Here is a 20,820-nt window from a genome sequence, read left to right as displayed (position 1 = left end):
AATATGCCATTGTTAGACTAAGCCATTGTAGAATTAATAGAATAATGAATTAACTTTCCAGTTGCATAGAGTGAGGCATAACAAATGAGAGAATGCTACCATGGTAATGAACAAAATATGCACTGGTTTTTGCAGGTGGCAGTGGGCTACCAACTAAGGAGAGAGACTTTTGTCTGCATTTTCTTAAACGAGTAAAATATGAGAGTGTGCAGAGAATATCAGTACTCCACATTTTTAGAGCATCTCTAAATACTCAACCCGTCGGGTGTCCCCATGGCAGGTATTTCAAGCAACCAAAGAACCATTAATGTGGTAGCACTTGAAACTACTTCTAGTTTAAATCTGTTCAGAATTGAACTTGGATGGTGTCTGGTTTAAGGCCTTAGCTCAGTAAGCAGCTACAGAGACATGCTCTGTGCTTGTACAGAAGTCTCTGGTCTGAATGACACTACACTGTGCCTAAGATTTTGACTATCCTAATTTGGGATTGATATAAGAGTAGAAAATGCTTTTAATTTTGAGGATTTTTTTCTATGTAATACCAATGTTCTTAGACTGAAAGTTTTGGGGTTTTTTTTCCTGTTGGGAAGAAGGAATTGATTGGTGCTTATTTTGCATGGCAGAAGACAAAAGAGACTTAATTTTTGGTAAATTCTCATGGGCTTTGGGAACATGACCCATTATCTATCCCTCTAGACAGATTTTGGACAAGCATCTTGCTGCATTGCACCTTTAGTAATAAATCTATGTATTTATGTAGTTAAAATTAAATTCACAAGATGTAAGTTTAATAGTTCTGCATTAATCCTTCATAAAGCATTGATCTTTTGGTTTTTTGTCTTCCTCCTCAGTGTGTCAATCCTGATCTTTAATACTTCCCGGCAGTGCTTTGTTTTGGTGAAGCAGTTCCGCCCAGGTAATCCTCTTTTTTAGATTTACTTTTGCTCTGTAGTGAAGCAAGCTTTTAAGGGGTTAGCAGTTAAAAGTTGGTGCATCTGTGGTGATAAAATCTTTGTTCTATATTCTGTTTCTTTCTATGATAGCCCGTCCTTTTCAGTTGGTCACAATTTCTAACCAGGGAAATTTCCATTACAGATGAAACAAGTGATCAGGGTAGCCTTACATTCTGCTTTTGGGCTGGTTATTGAACTCTTTTGGATGAAATAAGAAACAGCTCTACAATGACGATGCAAGAAATTGCTTTAATTTGAAGTTCCTTCTTGACCTATCTAGTATTTAGTAGGCAGCTTCTGAGCAGAAGCTGGTGTGTTGTTTTTTTTTTTTAAATTTTGTCTTAAATATTCCTTTTTTTTACTGTCTTACTGTGCAGTGTATACTTGGGAATTTAAAATGAGAGAAATTCAGGACTGTATGATTTTTCATCAGTATGTGCAGAGCTTCATTTTACTAGTTGTTATTATGAATTTAAGTTAATGTATTTTTTTTCTGAGTCTTTATATCAGTTATTTGAATTCAAAGTAATATTTACTTTCTGGAATTTAAAGGAAATGCATATTCTCTGCATGTTAATTAAAAGAAATCACAAGATATTTCACTGACTGTTGCTAAGAGACTGTTTCAAGACTGTTCATGGTAGACTTTATAGGAAACTTTCGAGGGTAGTGTCACACTGCCCTTTCTTACTGCCAGCGATGGACACCCTCTCCAGTGCTGTGCAGCACTGTTGCACTAGCAGTGCATGTGTCTCAGGAAGTGTTAATTGACTGTTAGAAAGTGTTTATTTGTTTGTCAGTAATCCAATGTCTTTTATTTGACAGCCAAATAAAATGGCTCCTGTAGCTGTTGCTCTCTTCGAGGCAACCTTAGGCAGAAACCTTCGTGCATGTGCATATATATATATACATATACATGTGTACTAAGCAGCTAAACTTCAGCAGAAAAAATTCATTACATTATCTGTATGGAAGTGTCAAATCAGCCTCAAAAAACTGGACTATTCCTGGAGCTAAACCATTCCAGAGACAGGAGCTGCTCAGAAACCTGCCCTTAGGGACAGTGGCCAGTCAGATGCCCTATAGCAGTTCAGTGATCACAGCCATGCCCTGACATTACTCACATCCCTGTAATTATCATTATATTTCCATTCCATGGTTATTGTCTGCCTTGGTGCCTGTTCCACAAAGCAAAACCAAAGGCTGGGGCTTTTCTCATTGCTGGATCCTACCAGGGTCCCACCAGGAAGGCAACAGCTCCTCGCTTGTGAGCGAACAGCTGCCGCTCACTCACCAGGCACGTCCCCTGCACGTGTGCTGGGTGACATGTGCTGGCCTTTCCTCGGGCTGTGGTGTTGTGGTCGAGTTTTCCCACTGATGTCTGTGCTGCTTGTAAAGGCAGTCATCCCTCCTTGCCTGTACATTCCACCCCATTCCCTTATGCAGTGACATTACAGGTCCTGTATGGCTGCAAACAAAAGTTTTGAGGACTAGGCAGCTCACCTGACTGGCCTGAAGGAGTTCATTCATGCTGACTTGAGGGATGGCAGGAGCACACAGTGAGGCAGGACCATATTTTTCAGTGTGCTCTGGGCTTAGATCATCTTGAATGATCATGAAATCACACATTTAGGTGGAGCAGAGAGAAGAAAGTTACACACATATCACAATAGTTTCCATATCAGTTCCTTACTTGTGACTGATTGGCAAAGGTCTTGGGCAATGCTTATTTGGGTAGTCAATTGACCACACACTTTCCAGTATAATAAAATTATATGTTCCAGGGAAGGGCGGGGGTAGCACCTATGAACACACACCCTGGTTTTTTTCACTGTAAGTATAATGCCCTTTCAGTGGGTTGTGATGTTTGGTTTTCTATTGACTTAAAATAAACAGTATCAAAGATTTGAATAATAAGCCACGTTCCATTTCAGGAGGTGCAAACCACCGGTGCTATCAAAGAGAATTCAGAAATTTTGAGAGGAGCTAGCATACATTCCCCAGTCAGCCAAACTCCACTGACTCCTCAGTCTGTACTGTTCTTCCTCTTCGATAGCAAACAAGTCCTTGTATAAGTCACCTAACAAGGCTGCTTTGAATAACAGTTGTGATCTTATTTGCTGAGTTTGGTTGAGACATCTGTCCTTTGTCCCAGCTTGCAGAAAGGAAGGCAAGTGTATCAGTTCTACTAAAGTTCCCACTCTGAGACTTTTTACAACTGAGTAGCTCCAGGGTGATTAGTCAATATGTTTAACAAGGGCCAGACAGTTGTTTGAGTTGTAGAATCATGGAGTCAGTAGGGTTGGAAAAGACCTCCAAGATCATCAAGTCTAACCTTTGACTGAACACCACCTTGTCAACTAAACCATAGCACTAAATAATGTAATGAAGTAATTCTACCTGATGTCCCACTTGAACCTCTCCTGGCACAGCTTGGGAGTTCATGCTGCTGCTGCTCATGGCACGTGTCCATCTGACTGTGGAGGAGACTGCCTGCTGATGACAAAGGGGCAGTTTCTACCAGAGAAGCACAAGCCATTGGAAGACGAGAGCAATCTGGCACAGGACTGGTGGATGGGTGACTATGCTGGGAGCTGAGCTCTTTATTCTGATTTCTGCTCTCCAAACTCTTTATCACCCAGTGCATCACTTGTGCAGTCCATTTTACACCTTCAGGAGAGGTATGGGAAACTCTCTGTTCCCAAGCAGGCAGATTGGTTTTCTAGGCTTTGCTTATCTATGAGAGACAAACTGAGTTTGAATCTTTGTGAGCCAAGTGATATTAAATTCATAATCAGACTCCTTGGTGAATGCTCTAATATTTGGACTCTCACAGAAGTGGCTGGTATTGCTTCTTTTCTTCCTTATCTGCAGAGAAAAGCTGTTACTGGGCTTTAAGTGTCACCATATCTCAGGACTTTGCTCTGAAGAGGACTGCTGGATTAGGTCCTTCTGGGAATGTAGGTTTTGATCTACGTGGAGCCCAGTTGTGCTGAGGGAGAAGGGGAATGGCAGGTGCCTGATGGAATGACAGGATGGGTTTCAGGGGTACAACAGACTTATAAAGAGGGTTAGTCAGTCACAGTTTCATATTTCTGTACCCTACAGTCTTACCTGCATCCTGTTTTGATGCCCAGGGCTTTTAATGGGATGCATGTGTTGTTCCTTTTTTTTATTTTCTTGTATGGATACATCAATACTAAAATAGAAATAAAACTTTGAGAGGATTTGGCTCATCTCAGAGAAATCTTAAATGTGGTTGTCATTTATGGTAATTGTCATAGCTTTTAGAAATTTTTGGAGTAATGACAATAGACACCCTTCAGGGATCTGTCCCTTAGAGCTGGAAGGGAATATTTTTTTCTTTTCTGTCTTCACGCTGCATTTTAAAAAGAAAACTGAGCTCTAGTCATGTCTTTCAAGTGGAAATGGAGGCTCCTGTCCTTACCTGTTTGATTGAAAGGCCTGGATGTCCCTAAGACAAGCAGCTTTCAAAGTTCTAACTTCTGGAGAAAGATTAGGTTTTGGGCAATGGACTGATCTGGACATCTCCCTTTCAAGTGCTGATCTTGGTATTCTTCATTTCTGAGGTGTCAAAATGAGCATTGCAGAAGGAGCCTAGGCACTGATTTCTGGAGTGTAGACTCTGCCTCAGAGACCAGGGTCTTAAGAAGTTACTGTGGTACTTTACTGTTAAGCAACTTCACTTCTCTATAGACCTTGTTTTAAGAAATAACAAGCCAAATCCAGTACCTGGAAGGACAAAGAGCTGTCAATTAAACTTGAGTTCTTATATACCAGTTCTGTGAGATTTAGAATGGGAAATAAAAGGTAAACTCATTTGAAAACGATGTTACGCGTATGTGAAATATGCATGTAAAATATTTTAATGGAATAAAAATAGTCTCAGACTTTAAAATAATTTTATTCAGGGTGGTTTGTAACAGCCTCGTGGTAACTTTTCATGAAAAGCAAGGGGATAGACTTAAGAAGATTTCAAAGAAGAAACGAGTGGGTTTATACCTGTAAGTTAAAGTTACAGTGATCTTGAATTGTCAGTGTTAACATCCAACCCTGCAGTTCTCACTCAGGCAAAATTTCTGTTGACATCAGTGAGAGTTTTGCTTAAATAAGAACTAAAATCTGGCATTTGCACTTTCCTTAGGAGTCCATTACAGTGGCAGCTGTTTGTAGATAAATTCAAGAAGTCTTTTTTAGACTCCACACAGGAATCTGTGCAAGGAACTATATGTTCAAAAGAGAATTATTTTTTTTTTTCAAACAAACATAAATGCTTTTCATATCCTTTCTAAATAACAGCTGAGTTGACAGGCTGAAAGACTTATCATTGTGCACATGGTACTTAATGTGCAACCCAACTTTTCTGTGAAATAACTGCATAGTTTAAATTAAATCCTGATATCCACATTGCCCAACAAATGGAAGCTGTATGGCACTTCTGGCACTTGAATTTCTTGGATGAACTAGCTTCCTTTTTCAATTTTTATTTATTTTAAGGTGTTCATGAATCCGTTCCAGATGATGTAAGCACAGATACAGCTTAAAGAAGAATTTTACAAACATGGCAAGAGAACCTTTGTTCTTTAAAATTCCAGTTTCAGTGTGTCATTATTTTAATAGATAACACAGCTGAATTCCTTGTTACTCTCAAGTGCTCTTATGGTTATAAATTTCCAGGCAAAATTTGTGTACCACCCTTTTTTCTATTTAATATGAATAAACTAATATACCCCCCTTGTTTCTTTTTCTTTTGTGTTTTGGGGTTTCTTTTAAAGCTGTTTATATGTGCGAAGTAGAAAGGCATCGGCCTCAAGTCTTTCAGAATCAGGACAAGGAGAAGTTCTCTTGCCTGGAGGATCCTTTACCTGCTGCGGTTGGAGTGACCTATGAACTCTGTGCTGGCATTGTGGACAAACCAGACCTTTCTTTAGAAGAAATTGCATGTGAGGAAGTCCTGGAAGAGTGTGGCTATCATGTTTCCACTGCAGACCTGAGGAGAATCACTTCTTACAGGTAAAGAGCAGTAAAAAGTTAAAACCCTCTGCATTTCGGTGTTTCACAGATTGCTGCAGTGTCCTGAATGTTCCCTCTTCCCTTATTTAAGCAGTGTGTTGGAGGAACGTGGATGTCTGAAAGTACATAAAAGGTGTAATTTTCAGCAAGTGAGAGGAGTATTCACAGAGACTTAAGGAATTATAAACTTATAATTATGGGATTGAATTCACAGGAAGAATCATACTATTGTGACTTATTCCAAAGACTGTTAGAACTGGGAAAAGTTGCATTTGGCTCTTCAAATCAGTTTGTTACAGCACTAGAAAACAATCCTTCTTTACTATATCTGGTGTTTTCCATCTCTGATTCTTATTATTCTGATTAACAGTAGAAACTGCCCAAGATGCTCTCTGATTAACCTTTAACATGACTTTGCAGAAGGATGAGAACTGTGCCATTAGATCTCTTCATAATATTTGGTTTGTAATTAAACCTTCTTTTAATTGGACAGTAATTACTGTTATATATGAAGATTTTGCTGATTTGACTGTGAAAATTTTACATTATATTTTTGCAGGGTTTCAAATAGTTATTGAAATAGGTTTTAAACACATTTTAAAACATTTATTAGGAATAAGAGGAAATTTTAATATGTAAGTGGAAAAATACAAAATGTGAGTTGGGGGGGGGCAAAACCCCTCAAGAGAAACTTTGCACACGGCTTTAATCCTATTATATCTCATTCCCAGCTTTTAGTATTGTTATCCAAAATGTATGTATGTTTGTATTTTACAGAGAAAGCAGAAGGATTTTTACTTTCTTTATTTTGCTTGACATCTCCATTGAACTAGGCCCTGTCATTGGTTTTTAATTTGGGAATTGAATACAAATCCACAGCTGTCAATCCTGGCAAATGTTATTTCCTGCTGGATTAACAAGCAGTGCTTCTGTTGAGGGGAGGGGGTGAATCACAGGAGCTGTCTTTTACAACTCATTGGAACCAGATTAAGGGTTTGTTCTACTGAAAGAAAAAGTGTCTTCTAGATTTATGAGCAAAAGCTGTCTATAGAATTTCATAGCTTGGGTGACACTGACAGGCTGTAGCATGCAGATATATACATATGTATATGTATGTATATATGTGTATACAAATGCAAAACAGGAAAAGGAGAATATCATTTCTGTAGCTGTAGGAGGTTGTCTCTTGAGTTTATAAGTTTGACTCAATATTAATGATTTATATGTATCTAAAACTCTGTGTGTTTTGGTGTTGATAAATGTCTTTGTATGTTACAGGTGGTTGTTCTTTCAGTTGCCTTTTTTTTTTTTTAATTGCACTGACTTGTGAAGAGTGTATACAATTGGAGTTTTCTTTGTTGAGATCCATGCAAGGGGCTCTTAATCCTCCATTGTCTCTGTGGACACAGCTTTCTGCCCATGGAGATCCATGCTGAAGTCAGAAGGGCCTGTAGAGTATTTACTTTTTTAGATTAATGTGAAAGGTTGAAGCCTCAAAGATGGTATTTTACCGTTTCTTTTGTCTGATTTCCCATGCTCTGTATTAGAATTTTATTCTAAATGTCTTCCTGTTAGGAGTGTCCTGTTCTTCTTCCTTCAGTCAAGGATTGGAGAATTTTTCTGATCCTTGATGCAAAGACAGGAAGTAATTGGTTCTCTTATGGTCTGCTAAGGACATTTTTTTCTGTAATGGCTGTGTTACATATAAGAATTCCTGGGCCATTTCCAAGTGTAGCAGGTTTTTCCAAATGGTTTATGCTGCTGTTTCATGCTGTGACTGTCAATACAAAGCACTGGCATAAAGCATTACAGTAATGCATATGCATGCCATTAGAATTACAGTGCATCATGTCCTTCTGCTCTTATCTGCCATTCCAGCCATCCGTGTAATAGTTGCTCTGCCTTATTTATTGATCCAGTGCATTGGGTCAGAGAAAAGCCTTAAAAAGCAGAATTGGAAGGAATTTTGGGGGGCTCTCATCTAGACTGCTTCTCTTCCAAAACTCAGGCTCAGTTGTGACAAATGTGCATCTGTGCTTCCTCTAAAAATCTAATCATTCCATGGCCTCTCTTGGAGACTTTCGGCATTCTGTCTGAAGTGTCTTATCTGTCTGTACTATGACAAATTCTTTCCTCATGTCTTGCCTAAATTTTTCTTTCTTTGCTTAAAGTGCAAGACTTACTACCCTGTTTCCAGTGGACATTAAGTACTTCTGCACCTTTCACCTATTTGTTAGAACGTATCTCTTCTTTATTTTATTTTTGCCTGTGCAAAGCTGTCTTAGTCGATTTAAGCTTTCTGTCTAGATCATGTTTTCTAGATATCTGATCATTCCTTCTGCTGTCCTCTGCCTTCTCTCCATCTGATCCACGTATTTCTTAAGAACTTAGTGCCCAAAGTGGAGCACAGTACTTTAGTGGGGGCTTTCCTGGATAGAGTGGAAGCATTATCTCCCTGCTCTTACAGCTAATTTTCTTTATACACTGTGGTATGTTGTTCGCCTTTTTTGCAGAGGCATTACATTGTTGACATATTCATCATCCACAATGCCTCCCCTCTCTCAAAACTAAGAGTTGTACTCAATAATCAGCGTGGGTCCCTTCCAGCTCAGAATATTCTGTGATTCTCTGGTACTGCATTGTCATTCATCTCCTGTCCATAGTTGTGCCATTCCTTGTTGCTGCCTGAACACACAACCCTGAACTTGCCTTTGCTGAATTGCTTACAGTTTTTTTCAGACCATTTCTCCAAGTTGTTGGGACAATTTTGAATTCTAATATTCATCTCTAGCTTCTTCTACATAATCTGTCTCAGCTTTGCTATCTCAAGTTTCTGTTTCAAAGGTAAAATATTGAATTATGTTGAATAAAGGATGGTCCTCAGTGGATTTCTGTTTGGTTTTATTTCCAATCTGACAGTGATATCCATTCTATGAGTACCATTTTCCTACTAGCTTTGCACATATTTCACAGTTTCTTCAATTTCTAAGTGTATCATTATCTCCTAACTTCTTAATGAACCTGTCACATTAGACAGGGTTCAAAGCCCCAGTAAACTGAAGTTGTGTTGTTTGTGTTGCTGCCCCATCAACAAGAGCTGTTGCCCAGTCGTAGCTGATGTTTGACTGCAGTTGATCCATTCCTGATAAATCTCTTAACTGTTGGTCCTTTCCTGACACAAATAAAACGGCATTAAAATATTTAGATAACTGTGATTAATAATTACTGAGTGAAGTCTATTAAATTTTTGTAGATAAAAACTCCTAATTGTGTGCACAGTGAAAAGGTTTTGTACAAACAAGAGTTTCTGTGTCATCACAGCGTTTGGTCTGAAAGCAAGGAGCTGTCTGTTGTTCCTGATGACAGCCCCTTCTGCAATCATGGTTATGAGAAGGAAGTTGCCTGCCTAGAATAAAAGCAGGAGTTGATCTAGACCTGACAGAAGGACATGGAAAGCAGAAGACACATCAAATATAAAGGGAGAAATGGTTTTGGCTGGGGAAGTCAATACAGTTCTGTGGCTGATGAACTAAGAAGGGGAGGGCACAGACAATGCATAGGGAGAACTTAGACTATGGGTAAAAATGGAATAGAAAATCCTAGAGTGGAAAAAGAGGAAGAAAAGATGAAGGAACAATATAGAGAAAAACCATGGGCTGAGAACTAAATGGACCTGGGGAAAGTACTTTGTGTTGGAGAAGAATTCTCTGTAAGGAAATGAGGAAAGTACTTGGACTGTATTCAACAGAACTTTGCCCTGTTCTCAAGCAGTGGGAGCAGTACAGATTGGAGTCATCTGGAGGTAGCAGGGGTTTTCCTCATGTATTATCAGGGCCTGTAGCAGTGGTTTTGGGGAAATTTTTTTTTTAGTGTTTCTCAGCTAACAGGAAAAGTTTGGCCACAATACTGGCACAGGTAATTTGTACACACATGCAAGTGACCCACTGGACCCCATTATTAAGCCCTGTCAAAGCCCCTATGACATAATGCTCATCAGATGGAAGTCAGGCACTGAATTAGATCTCAGACTTAAGTACCTTGAATGATCCACGGCGTAGCTGTGGAATCAATGAGGAATCAGGAAAGAAGCCAGGAGTTGGGGAATTGATGCCAGTTGAGTAAGAGTCTTTGGAACAAGTTGTTCCAGCAGCAGGAGGACAGTATGGTGTGGGTGAATGAAGGAGGCTGGATTGGGGGAGGTAACAAGAAAGACAAACATATTAAGAGGGACTTGACTGGAGGAGGACAGAGGAATCACACTTTGAAAATCAGAAATATCTGCTCCTATTATAGAAAGATACCAGACAGAAGATGAATTTAAATACAGGGGGTTCATGTTGCTGTGTAGACAGAGGCAGGGATGATTCTGAAAAAAACCTGTATTGTTTTCAGCCTGTTTGGTGAGTTTCCTCTTTCATCACCGCTACACGAATTGCTACTTTTGTGCTTGGTATTCAGTAAGTAACCTTATTTTGATATTTCACAAAGTTTGTTTTCTATGCTGGCAGCAGCTAATCCACTTTTGGAGGCTTCCTGAAAGTTCCAGTGGCTACTGGTGTCCTGAGTTCTTGTCAACTGTAGGTATTGCATCAGTCAAAAATAGCATAGATGGCAGTGGTGAGTGGTGTAAAAAAACCACTTAGCTCAAATAATAAAATGATGCTAATTCTGTGGTATTGTAATTATAAACTGAGGCTTCATGAAAGTTGAAGGTTGCCAGTTAAACTGTCCATTTTTAAAAGCTCTGAAAGAAATCTGTGAACTTCCCTCAAGGTTTTGGGTTTTTTTCCCAAGAGCAAAATTTTGTAAGTGAATTACTTACTTTGGACTTACTCATATATCATATATAACAAATTTTCTATCTGTCATGGGATCCCAGCAGCTTTCATATTGAATCCACGTGAAATTCAACTGTGGGTTAGTTTCTTAGGTTGAAGTACTTCCAGCTATCTTCTTTGAGACTTGTTTCCTTAAAAGACAGGGGCAGGGAAATATGTTGGGGTTTTTGTTGTTATTAAAGATGTTATTATTGCCATTGCAGAGTATTTTCTTTTAGTTGTTGAAAATGTTGGTTTTCTTGAAGAGTAGTTATAAAATGGACATAAATAGCACCTCAGATCATCAGGATGAAGTTGAACCAGAGCTTCTTGTTCAACTTCCTTTTCCCTTCATTCTTTATGTTCTCCCAGAGGTTGTAAAAAACTCTTGGCTATGAACCGGATACAACAGGAGCTGTAGGTTATCAGCCCTGCTGCAAAGAAATCAGATGGATTAGTTTAAAGGCCTAGCTATATTAACATAGGGACTTACTTTAATCTTCCTACATTTGATTTTTTTCCAAAAGTGTACAACAAAGAAGAGCATTCAGAGAATTAATATTGGATGTTCCAATTACTGTGCCATGGCTATTACCCTCTGTGCAATGAGGTAAAAATGGTTTGTATTCACAGGTTTTTATGTAGAAGGAATAATAGCCCTGAAAATGTTGGAGTGCATTATAATTAGAAAGATCACCTGCTAGTACACCTGTTGGGTGATGGCATAATGTAATATAATTTTATGTTAATTACCTCTATGCTTTTTTCCTTGCACCTGCTGTTTATAATGTCAGAACTGTACAAAGGTCCTAAGAAGTGACAATAGGAGCTGCGTGTTGCTGATCATCAGTTTACATATTGCATGCCTAAATGGATCTTGATTTCAGCATGAATAACAGAGATTTGTGCCACATTTATTTGTAAACATGAATTATGTATTCACTATATACCCAAATTTTGCATTCAGATGGCTTAAATCTTGTAGAAGTATATATTGCATTCAGGAGTCTGCACTTTAACTATGTCAGATTAAAACACAAAAGAATTTATTTCTCGGCTGATAGGAGTGTTGATTGTTTATAGAATTTGTATTTGTTAAATATTAAGAAATTATGAGACATTTAGCTTTTAATTGCTGTCTGTCAGAAGTCTGAGTTAAGCTAATAAGTCTTCACAAGGATAAGTCAATCATTTGTTCCCCACGTTGCAGCAGAGTAGTAGAGTATAAAATATTGTTTCTTTTCTCATACACGCTTCTTCCTTCAAATTAAAAATGTAATATTTATGAATGTGTTAATTACGAATGCAAGAGGTGGTTGGCATAGGTGTGAGCATCCAGACATGAAAAAAAGGCAGAGCTAATCTGAAATACTTACTTTGAATTTTGACCCTGCTGACAAACGTTCATGTGTGTGCACACACTCAGGTTGAAGAAGAAACTCACTGTTACTGAGTGTTGACAAACACATGACATGGACTCAGTCTCACTTGTGGCTTTTAGGCACTGCTGAGCCTTTATTTTATAAGCAATAAGAAACTGTTACCCACTTGGGATAAAAAATGTGTGTACTGTATCTTTATGCTTATGAACTCAGATATGATAAGTGAAAAGCCCCATTTTATGAGCTCAATTTAATGTGCTGTGTATTTCCTCATGCATTTGATAAAAGGGAAGAGCTAAACAAAGGCTTTGTGGTAGCTGCTACTGCCGTGTTTCAAAAACAGATTGGAGTGACAATCTGTCTCTTGTGTTTTCCCTGGTCTAAGAAGGAAGTAGATAGAAATACTCTAATTCCAGCCTCGTGCTGCCAGCTAGTCCCACCCCTGGGCAGGAGGTGAGGAGAAGCACTTCAGAGCCATCCTGCAGAAAGTCCTTCTCTGGTGTGGTGTTGCCTTCAAGTGTGTTGCCCAGGGTTTTGAAAGCCATCTCATGATTTAATCTCAGTGTTTGAGTGTTTTATTTAAAATGAAACACGGGAAGGCAGCATACAATCTTGTTTTGATGTGTTAAACTTATATTTAAGTTACCGTTGTGATGAAAACCATACCACTTTGGTATCCTTACTTTGACATGCTTACATTCCTAGACTTGCTGTTGTCAAAGGTAATGAAGGTTTCAAACTGTCTGAAGGAGTGCTGAAAGTGCTAATAGACTTTGGGGTTTAAAAAATCTCTCTGTTGAAGTTACAGGGCTTGTGAGCTTAAGCCCTAATGATTTGACAAAGATATTTGTCGGCCATGTAGCTGTTAATTGGAACTGTAAACTTCTCAGAGGAAACTGATCCTCACGATAAAGAGAGGAGGAAAACAGAGCTGTATTTTGTATAGACCATTTGCATTTGTCCCACAGTGGTAAATTGGAGCCAAGCACTGTACAGACACATCAAAATACATCTGGAACAATCAGCTAGGTCAAGCCAGGCTTAGTAGGTCTGGGTCAGTATGAGCCACGACGTGCTGGGTTTGGGCAGTGCAGTGCTAAACTTCAGACTGACATTGAAGGCCCAACTCTCACCACGGGCTGGTGCTGTGAGTTCAGACCCTGCTCACCCTCCCCCAAGCCAAGCCTGTCTTGTCCTGGGAAGGCACCTTTATTGGGAAGGTGGTTTTCCCAGGGTGAAACTCATCCCTTGCGGTTCGGGTGTGCTGACCCCTGTGATTTCCACAGATGCAGAGCTAATGAATACAGCTGTAATCTGTTAATAGGTGACTCATTTCAGACCACGGCAAAAGCATTTTATTTGTAGTGTGAAATACTGGGGTAAGGAAAAGCATATGGCACAGACTTGTGACAGGGAAGATGGTAGCAGAAAAAGGAATATAGCCATGATTAAAGGCACAACAAAATTCCTTAAACATCATATTCAAAAAGTGCAAGTAGTTGTACAAAAGCATAGGAAGTTCATAGTGGCAGATAAACCTGAAAGCACAGCACAAACATCATAGTGCCTGTAGCCTATTTACCAGTCAGACCCACCTTCTCCCTCTCTGCTCTCTTCCACCTCTGCCCCAGTATCCAAAATCACCTGAAATGTATGATGTTTTCCAAGGGTGTGTGTTAAAATACTTTATTGCTCCAACCAGAAGAGCTTCAAAACAACAAACCTAACTTTTGATTTCTGTAAAAAAAACAAAGGTACTAATACAGATGAAATGTGAATAGCATTGATTTTTGGGCAATTTTCTAAGGACAAGCAGGGTACATTAAGAGTCTGGAAATGTCGTCAAAGACAGCAGTAAGGAATATTGGAGAACATTTAATTTAGTAAAGGGCATTCCATGTGGATCTATGCAAAAATGATCAACTGGCAGTGTAAGACAGAGCATCCATAGAAAGAAATACCAAGTAAAAAACGGTAAGAAACATGCCTCCTTTATGGATTCAAGTATTTTTCTGCATCTTTCAACTTCTTTCTGAAACCATTGAAATGGACTTTTAGAATCACAGAATCATGGAATACGCTGGATTGGAAGGGACCCACAAGAATCATCGAGTCCAGCTCCTGGCCCTGCACAGGACATCCCAAGAGTCACACCATGTGCCTGAGAGTGTTCTCCAAACACTTCTTGAACTCTGTCAGGCTTGGTGCTGTGACCACTGCCCTGGGGAGCCTGTTCCAGTGCCCAACCACCCTTGGGGTGAATAATCTTTTTCTGATATCCAACCTCTGTCTCCCCTGATTCAGTTTCATGCTGTTTCCTTGGGTCTTGTCACTGGTCGCCAAAGAGAAGGAATCAGTGTCTGCTCCTCCATTTCCCCTCATGAGGATGTGGAAGACCCCAATGAGGCCTCTCCTCAGTCTCCTCTTCTCCAGGCTGAACAAACCAAGTGACCTCAGCTGCTCCTCACACGGCTTCCCCTCCAGACCCTTCACCATCTTCGTTGCCCTCCTTTGGACACTCTTTAATAGCTTTGTATCTTTTCTATATTGTGGTGCCCAAACCTGCACACAGTATTCAAGGTGAGGCTGCACCAGTGCAGAGCAGAGCAGAGCAGGACAATCCCTTCCCCTGACCAGCTGGTGATACTTTTCCTGATGCCCCCAGGACATGGTTGACCCTCCTGGCTGCCAGGGCACTGCTGACTCACAATCAGGTTGTCATTGACCAGGACCCCCCACATCCCTTTCCTCAGGGTTTCTCTCCAGCCTCTCATTCCCCAGTCTGTGCACACAGCCAGGGTTGCCCCATCCCAGGTGCAGAATCCAGCACTTGCCCTTGTTAAGCTTCATACAGTTGGTGATAGCCCATCCCTCTGATTTGTTGAGGTCTCTCTGCCCTCAAGGGAGTCATCAACTCCTCTCAGTTTAGTGTCATCAAATTAGGAGGAGCTGTCCACTCCCTTGAGGGAGTTTAGTTAGACAATAAATAAAAGCAGTGAATATGTTTATAAATAATGTCATGCAACAATTTGCAAAGTCACCATCTAAATGGTGAAGGGATTCTAAGTAGTCTTAGAGATGTTAGATTTGCTGGTTTTAGGAGGAAAGAGTAGGATAGAATGACATGAGTATAAATACCAGCATTGATTTTATTTATAGCTCATTTGGAAATTTTTATTAGTTTTTAATTAATACCTTATGGCAGAGTTGCACCAGAGGAAGATAAGTTAGATAATCAAGTAAAAACAAAATGGTCATGTGGCTATGTCATCCTTTGAATGTATATTGTTAAAATTCTCCTGTTGATTTCTGTTGCAAATTATGTGCAACATATATACATGAAGAAATGCCGTAACTTTGGACATCATAACAAAGGAAAGATATTGATGTCCAGGGCTTTCATTTTTTAAAGTATATTCAGGGTAGTAGCCACTCTTGATGTATTTAGTTCATAAGAAGAGAAACACTGATTTAATACAAGTATCATGTGAATAAATACAATGAAATAACAGCATATGGAAATCACTCCGTGCTATTTGAGCTGTGGTGGCAAGAACCTGAATCTTACAGTGTAGCACCTTGGGAAGCAGTTTCCATTTACTTTAAAGAAAAAATGTATAGAAGGTGAGCTCCTGTGATTTCTACAGCTGCAGCTATTTCATAAGTAAATGGTCACAGGTGGTATGGAAGGAGATTATGCTGTAAATAATCAAGCCAGAACATTCTCAAAGAAGGGCTTCTTAAAAAAAGTCTTATGTTTTTGTATATAACCTTTATTTAATATCAAGTGGACATAGAAGCACTCAATTTAGGATCATTTTCATTCTCCAGATGGGACACCCTAGATGAAGCTCAGACTTGACACTCATCAGAAATAACAGAACATTAAATATATTATGCTCAGTCCTATGTGTTTTATGGTACCTGTGGAGACCACCCAGCTGCATTCTTTGTCTTGAAAATTTTACAGTATATATTAATATGTGGTTTTTATTCTTACTATCAAGTATCAAAAAACAATCTCTGAAATCCAGGTTTCCTATGTTTATTTAATTACTAAAAATCAATTCTTGTAGAAAAAAAAAGAATAATGAGTAATCACTGTATATAGAGAAAACCAGATCTGGATCTCTAGTTGATTACAAAAATAAAAAGCCTCTCTACCTTCTCACACAAGAAAAGAAGAAGGAAAGGAGGCAACAAAAAATGAACAAATTCATCACAAATTCCATCACAAATACGTTCTCTCAGGGAGACTCCTTGCAGTGGTCGTAGCTGTGATAGTGAGGAGCAGGCAGCACATGGGTCAGTGGTCAGCCCTGGATGGATCTTTTGTTGGCAAACCATCTCTGACGGTTGTCAGAACAGTGCACAAATACCAAGGACAGTGGCTGCAGGAGAGAGGTCCTTAGGGAAGGTAAATATGGAATCAGACTGACTGAGGAAGGAGATCATGTGGTTTGGTGAAGTGGCAGAGACATCTCACCCGCTGCTGTATCCTAGGAGGTCACATTTCATTGTTTAAAACATGTATCAAAAATCCCACCACTGGCATTGGAATAAAATGATGAGCCCAGAATGAAAGAAGTCTCATAGCAGCCTTCCGAGTTCCTGGAAGTGCCGAGGATGGTTAAGTTTCACTTCTCAAATGTTCAGGAATGATCCTGAAGGGCTAAAACCTCTTGTCCAATGTTACAGAACGTATCAGAAGTAATTTTAGGAAATAAATTCACTGGTATGCTCCCTACTCAGTATTAAAAAAAACCAAAATGAGTGTATATCGATGCAATAAACCAGCTTCAATAGTCACTATTAATCCTCCAAACAAAATAATTGCCAGTGTTCTTAGAAAATTGAGAGACAAATGATTAATTCCTGCTGTGGGGTGTGATGTGTGCTGGATTAACTGAAAGATTTAGTTGACTAATGGTTGGGTAAGTCTGGATATATGCTCTTAAGATCATAACACTGCTACAGATCATAGAATCCTCTGTATGTGTAATAATATGGAAGCTAATTTTTCAGCTTGTCCTAACACCTCATTCATAGTTTCAGTGAACTTTGGATCCAGATTTAATGTGAAAAGTCACTGGTAATCATGTGAAATGAAGAAGTTGTGATTATAATGTGAATATTTTCTTGGAAGGACTAAATGAGTGGATTATGTTCTTATCCCTTATTTAATAATACCTAAATTAAATAGTCCTAAGGAAATGGAGGATTAACAAGTAAGAAGTATAATACACAGAAAGCAGTCTAGCTGAAGAAAGACTACATAATCTAAAATATCCTCAACTAAATCCACTGAAGCAAATTTAGCAGGGAGACTGAATTACTTGGGATATGTGCGTGCTTACAGTGGTCCATTTGGGTCAAGGCTAAAGTTCAGAAAGGATAGAGTCTCAGACTGCCTTTCTGCCCTTGTACCTATGCAGTCCATGAGCGGAGGACTCCAGCTGTGAATGGACATAATCTTCTTAAGAGTAAAAAATCTAAATATTTGTGTAAAAACAGGCAAACAAATGTAGCACGATAGCACACAGATACTCTGGGGGAGCTTCGTCCTGTTGTTTGTGCATCTCTGTGAGTCATCCTGCAGTTCTGCTCTCCCTGAGGTCAGCTGAAAAAACTTCTCTTGACTTCAGTATATGTAGAACAACAGTTCACCAATACAAAATTGGGGTTTTTTTTATTTTCTCCCAAACTCACATTTTTCCAAAGTTGTAGAATACATTTGAAGACGGATCCATTTCATACCCAACTGTATTCAGAAGTGCTGGAATTTCTGCATGAAAGCTGCAATCAATTCCTGTCTTAACAGAATTGCAACTAGAGGTTCTAATTGACATTAGCAGAGAGTAAGGACATGCATTTTGATGTTGTTTAGTGACACATGTTAAGGACCCAGGTTTCCATCCTTGCTGCCTTCTTTTTATCTAAAACAGAGTTTCCTCTCCTCTTTTTTCCAGGTCTGGTGTTGGTCTGACGGGTTCTAGGCAGACACTGTTTTATGTAGAAGTAACAGACCAGATGAGAACCAGTGGAGGAGGTGGCCAGCCCGAGGAAGGAGAGCTGATTGAAGTTGTGGAAATACCTTTGGAAGAATCCATGAAGTTTGCTTATGATGAGACTTTCCCGAAGACGATGGGTGTCATCTTCAGCTTCACGTGGTTCCAAAACAACATAGCACCCAAACTACCAAAAAAGTAAAGCACTGTGATCTTGAGAAAAGCTTTCCTGCTGGTTCTGTGGATACAGAAAGCTGCAAATCTTCCTGCCTCCATCAACCCAACTTCTCACAGAGCAAATATTTCTTGAAATAAATTTGGAAGTAAAATCTGAATTAAAATCCTGACCCAATCTCCATTATTAGCAAAACACTTACTGGCATCGGTGGGGCCAGGATTTGCCTTTGAGAGGCAAATGCTGATTCTCGTGCAAAGGTTAAGTAAATGTGTCCAGTTCTCCTTTTTCACAGCACTGTTCTGAAGAGCTGCTCAGGCCCTCGTTGTGGCTGTCACTGTGGTCTGTACATACTGGCAGCTGTGTATTCACTGCAGTTTTTGATATTTTTTGGAGGGAAGCAGCAAACCTGAATAGTGACAGATACCCTAACTGCGTTCCTGAGTCCTGCACAGCTTTCAGGGAGCAGCTTTCTCTGCAGAGTGTAGCTCCTGTGCAGAGGAGGCGTTTGCATTTCTGAACATGCAAACCTTTATCATAAGCAAACACGTCTGTAAATCCTTCTGCTGTCATGTCATTTTGACAATAGAGCAGCTGTAAGATTATGTGCTTCTGTTTGTTCCCACTACAATGCTGATCAGCAGTGATGGTGATAGAGGGGTGAAGAATGGGGGCTTCTGCTGGAACACATGCTCCTTTGTTTGCTTTATGGGTAATACTTGATTAATTAGATCAAACTTTGTCCTCTAGACCAGGACTAGAGAGGCCAAATTCTTTTAATTTGACTCAGATGTGAGTACTACAAGTGATTTCTCTGAGGTCTCAGTTTCCTTATCACCCAAATTGGAAGAATGGAACTTACCCCTCAGATAACACTTCTTGGAATCTAATGATTGGAAGTGCTTTATTGTGATTTTATCATGATTTGTGCAGTTTACATGGAAGCCTGTGCAACCTGCACAGACGTACTGAGCAACACAATTTGATTTAATGAAGTGGCCTAATTAGAATGTATATTAGGTCTTCTATCAGCATAGTTTAGATGTGAACTATTTGTCATGTGAAACTGTTATGAGCATGAATGAAAGAGAATTGAGTCTGTCAATTTAATTATGCACTGGTTTATGTTATTCACTGATTTAATCAACATGCCTACATTGTATGTGCCTCCAGGAGTACTGAGGTGCTAAGTGTGTTTAGAAGATGAGGACTGCAAATGTGCAAACTTGAACTTAGCACCTGGAATAAATGCAGCACATCAGGTGCCTGATGGTGTCCAGTGGCTGATTTTAAATCACTGCATGTCTAAATAGGTGTATAAATAAATAATGTGGGTTTTTTAAAGAAAGCTTTTAGAACTGCTACTTGCTGGTTCTTCTGCTGACTGGGAGGAAAGGTCCTTGGAAAGCCACTGAAGAAGGAGCAGCCTTTGTCTGTGAAGTCAGACACTTTTTGTGGAAGTTCAGGCACAGCTGTGTTGAGCTGGACTGGGTCTGTGGTGAGTCAAGGGCTGAGTTATTGTGAGAGGCAAATAAATTCTGTCTGTCTGATGTATTTACATTGGAAGGTGTTTTAAGGTGGGGTCTCCACTGCTCTGTCTAGTACAGTATGTCCTGATTGCTGCTGAGCCCTATACTAACTGCTACAGTCTATAGAATAAATAATGCCCGTGTCTGTGATGGGCATTCAGAGTGTGACTCATCAGACTAAATACACAGTTCATGGATTACCCTCTCTGGAAGTGCCTTCAAATCCCAACACCTGCATTCGGTTTGGGGTCGTCAGAGCACCCTGGGGAGGCAGGTCAGCCACTGCTGGGTCTCTTGTGCCACCACACAACATGCACATCCTGGGCTGCCGAGTGCCAGGGACAGACATGGACAAACCCAGCAAGGAGGGTGGGCAAAGGTCCTAAAATAAAATCTCTGTGAGCATCACACAGTTGGTGCCAGCCAGTCATGCCATGGCTGCACATCTTTGAGCTGGGCCTTTGAAACACACACATTTTGCCCCCTCCAAGGCACTGTGGTTGTCTCTGTTATGTACCAAACTTCCCCAAGGGCAGTGCCAGACTTGCCAAAATCTGTCCCAGACTCCTGTTGCTGGTCAGCAGAAGGCTGTCCCCCATCACTTGGCTGGGTGGAGGGCTTGCAAGCTGTGCATGCCCAAGAGGTGTTGCTTTACAGCCCGGAACTGGGGCCGTGCAGGGCGATGCCACCTCCAGAGCAGCAGCAGAGGCTTCCCAGGTGGGAGAGTGGGAGATCACAGTGTGGGAAGAGAGGGGCACATGATGCAGCAGCCTGGAGGAGTGTGTGGGCAGGGAATCCGCAGCCCTTGTGAGGGCACAGGGATGACACTTCGCTTGCTCTGAGGCAACCTCACCCATACGAGCTACAGCCTTGGGACTGCCTTTATGCAATGGATACTTGTGGATAATGGTGATGGAGGGCA

General features: G+C 40.1%; 1 protein-coding gene across 1 annotated transcript in view; it reads left to right on the top strand.

The window, feature by feature from the left end:
• Positions 1–19,637, top strand: part of NUDT14 (nudix hydrolase 14) — a 33,066-nt gene extending 13,429 nt beyond the window's left edge. The window contains exons 2-4 of the mRNA XM_018082785.2: positions 852–916; positions 5,750–5,987; positions 18,156–19,637. Of these exons, the coding sequence (XP_017938274.1) occupies positions 852–916; positions 5,750–5,987; positions 18,156–18,396 (544 nt within the window). The 3' untranslated portion in view covers positions 18,397–19,637. The remainder of the gene's footprint in view (positions 1–851; positions 917–5,749; positions 5,988–18,155) is intronic.
• The last annotated feature ends 1,183 nt before the right edge of the window (positions 19,638–20,820 follow it).

Source organism: Manacus vitellinus, unplaced genomic scaffold (genome assembly GCF_001715985.3).
Source record: "Manacus vitellinus isolate BGI_N305 unplaced genomic scaffold, ASM171598v3 scaffold_6_pilon, whole genome shotgun sequence".
NCBI classification, from domain to species: domain Eukaryota; kingdom Metazoa; phylum Chordata; class Aves; order Passeriformes; family Pipridae; genus Manacus; species Manacus vitellinus.
This window is presented reverse-complemented; position numbering and strand designations above follow the sequence as displayed.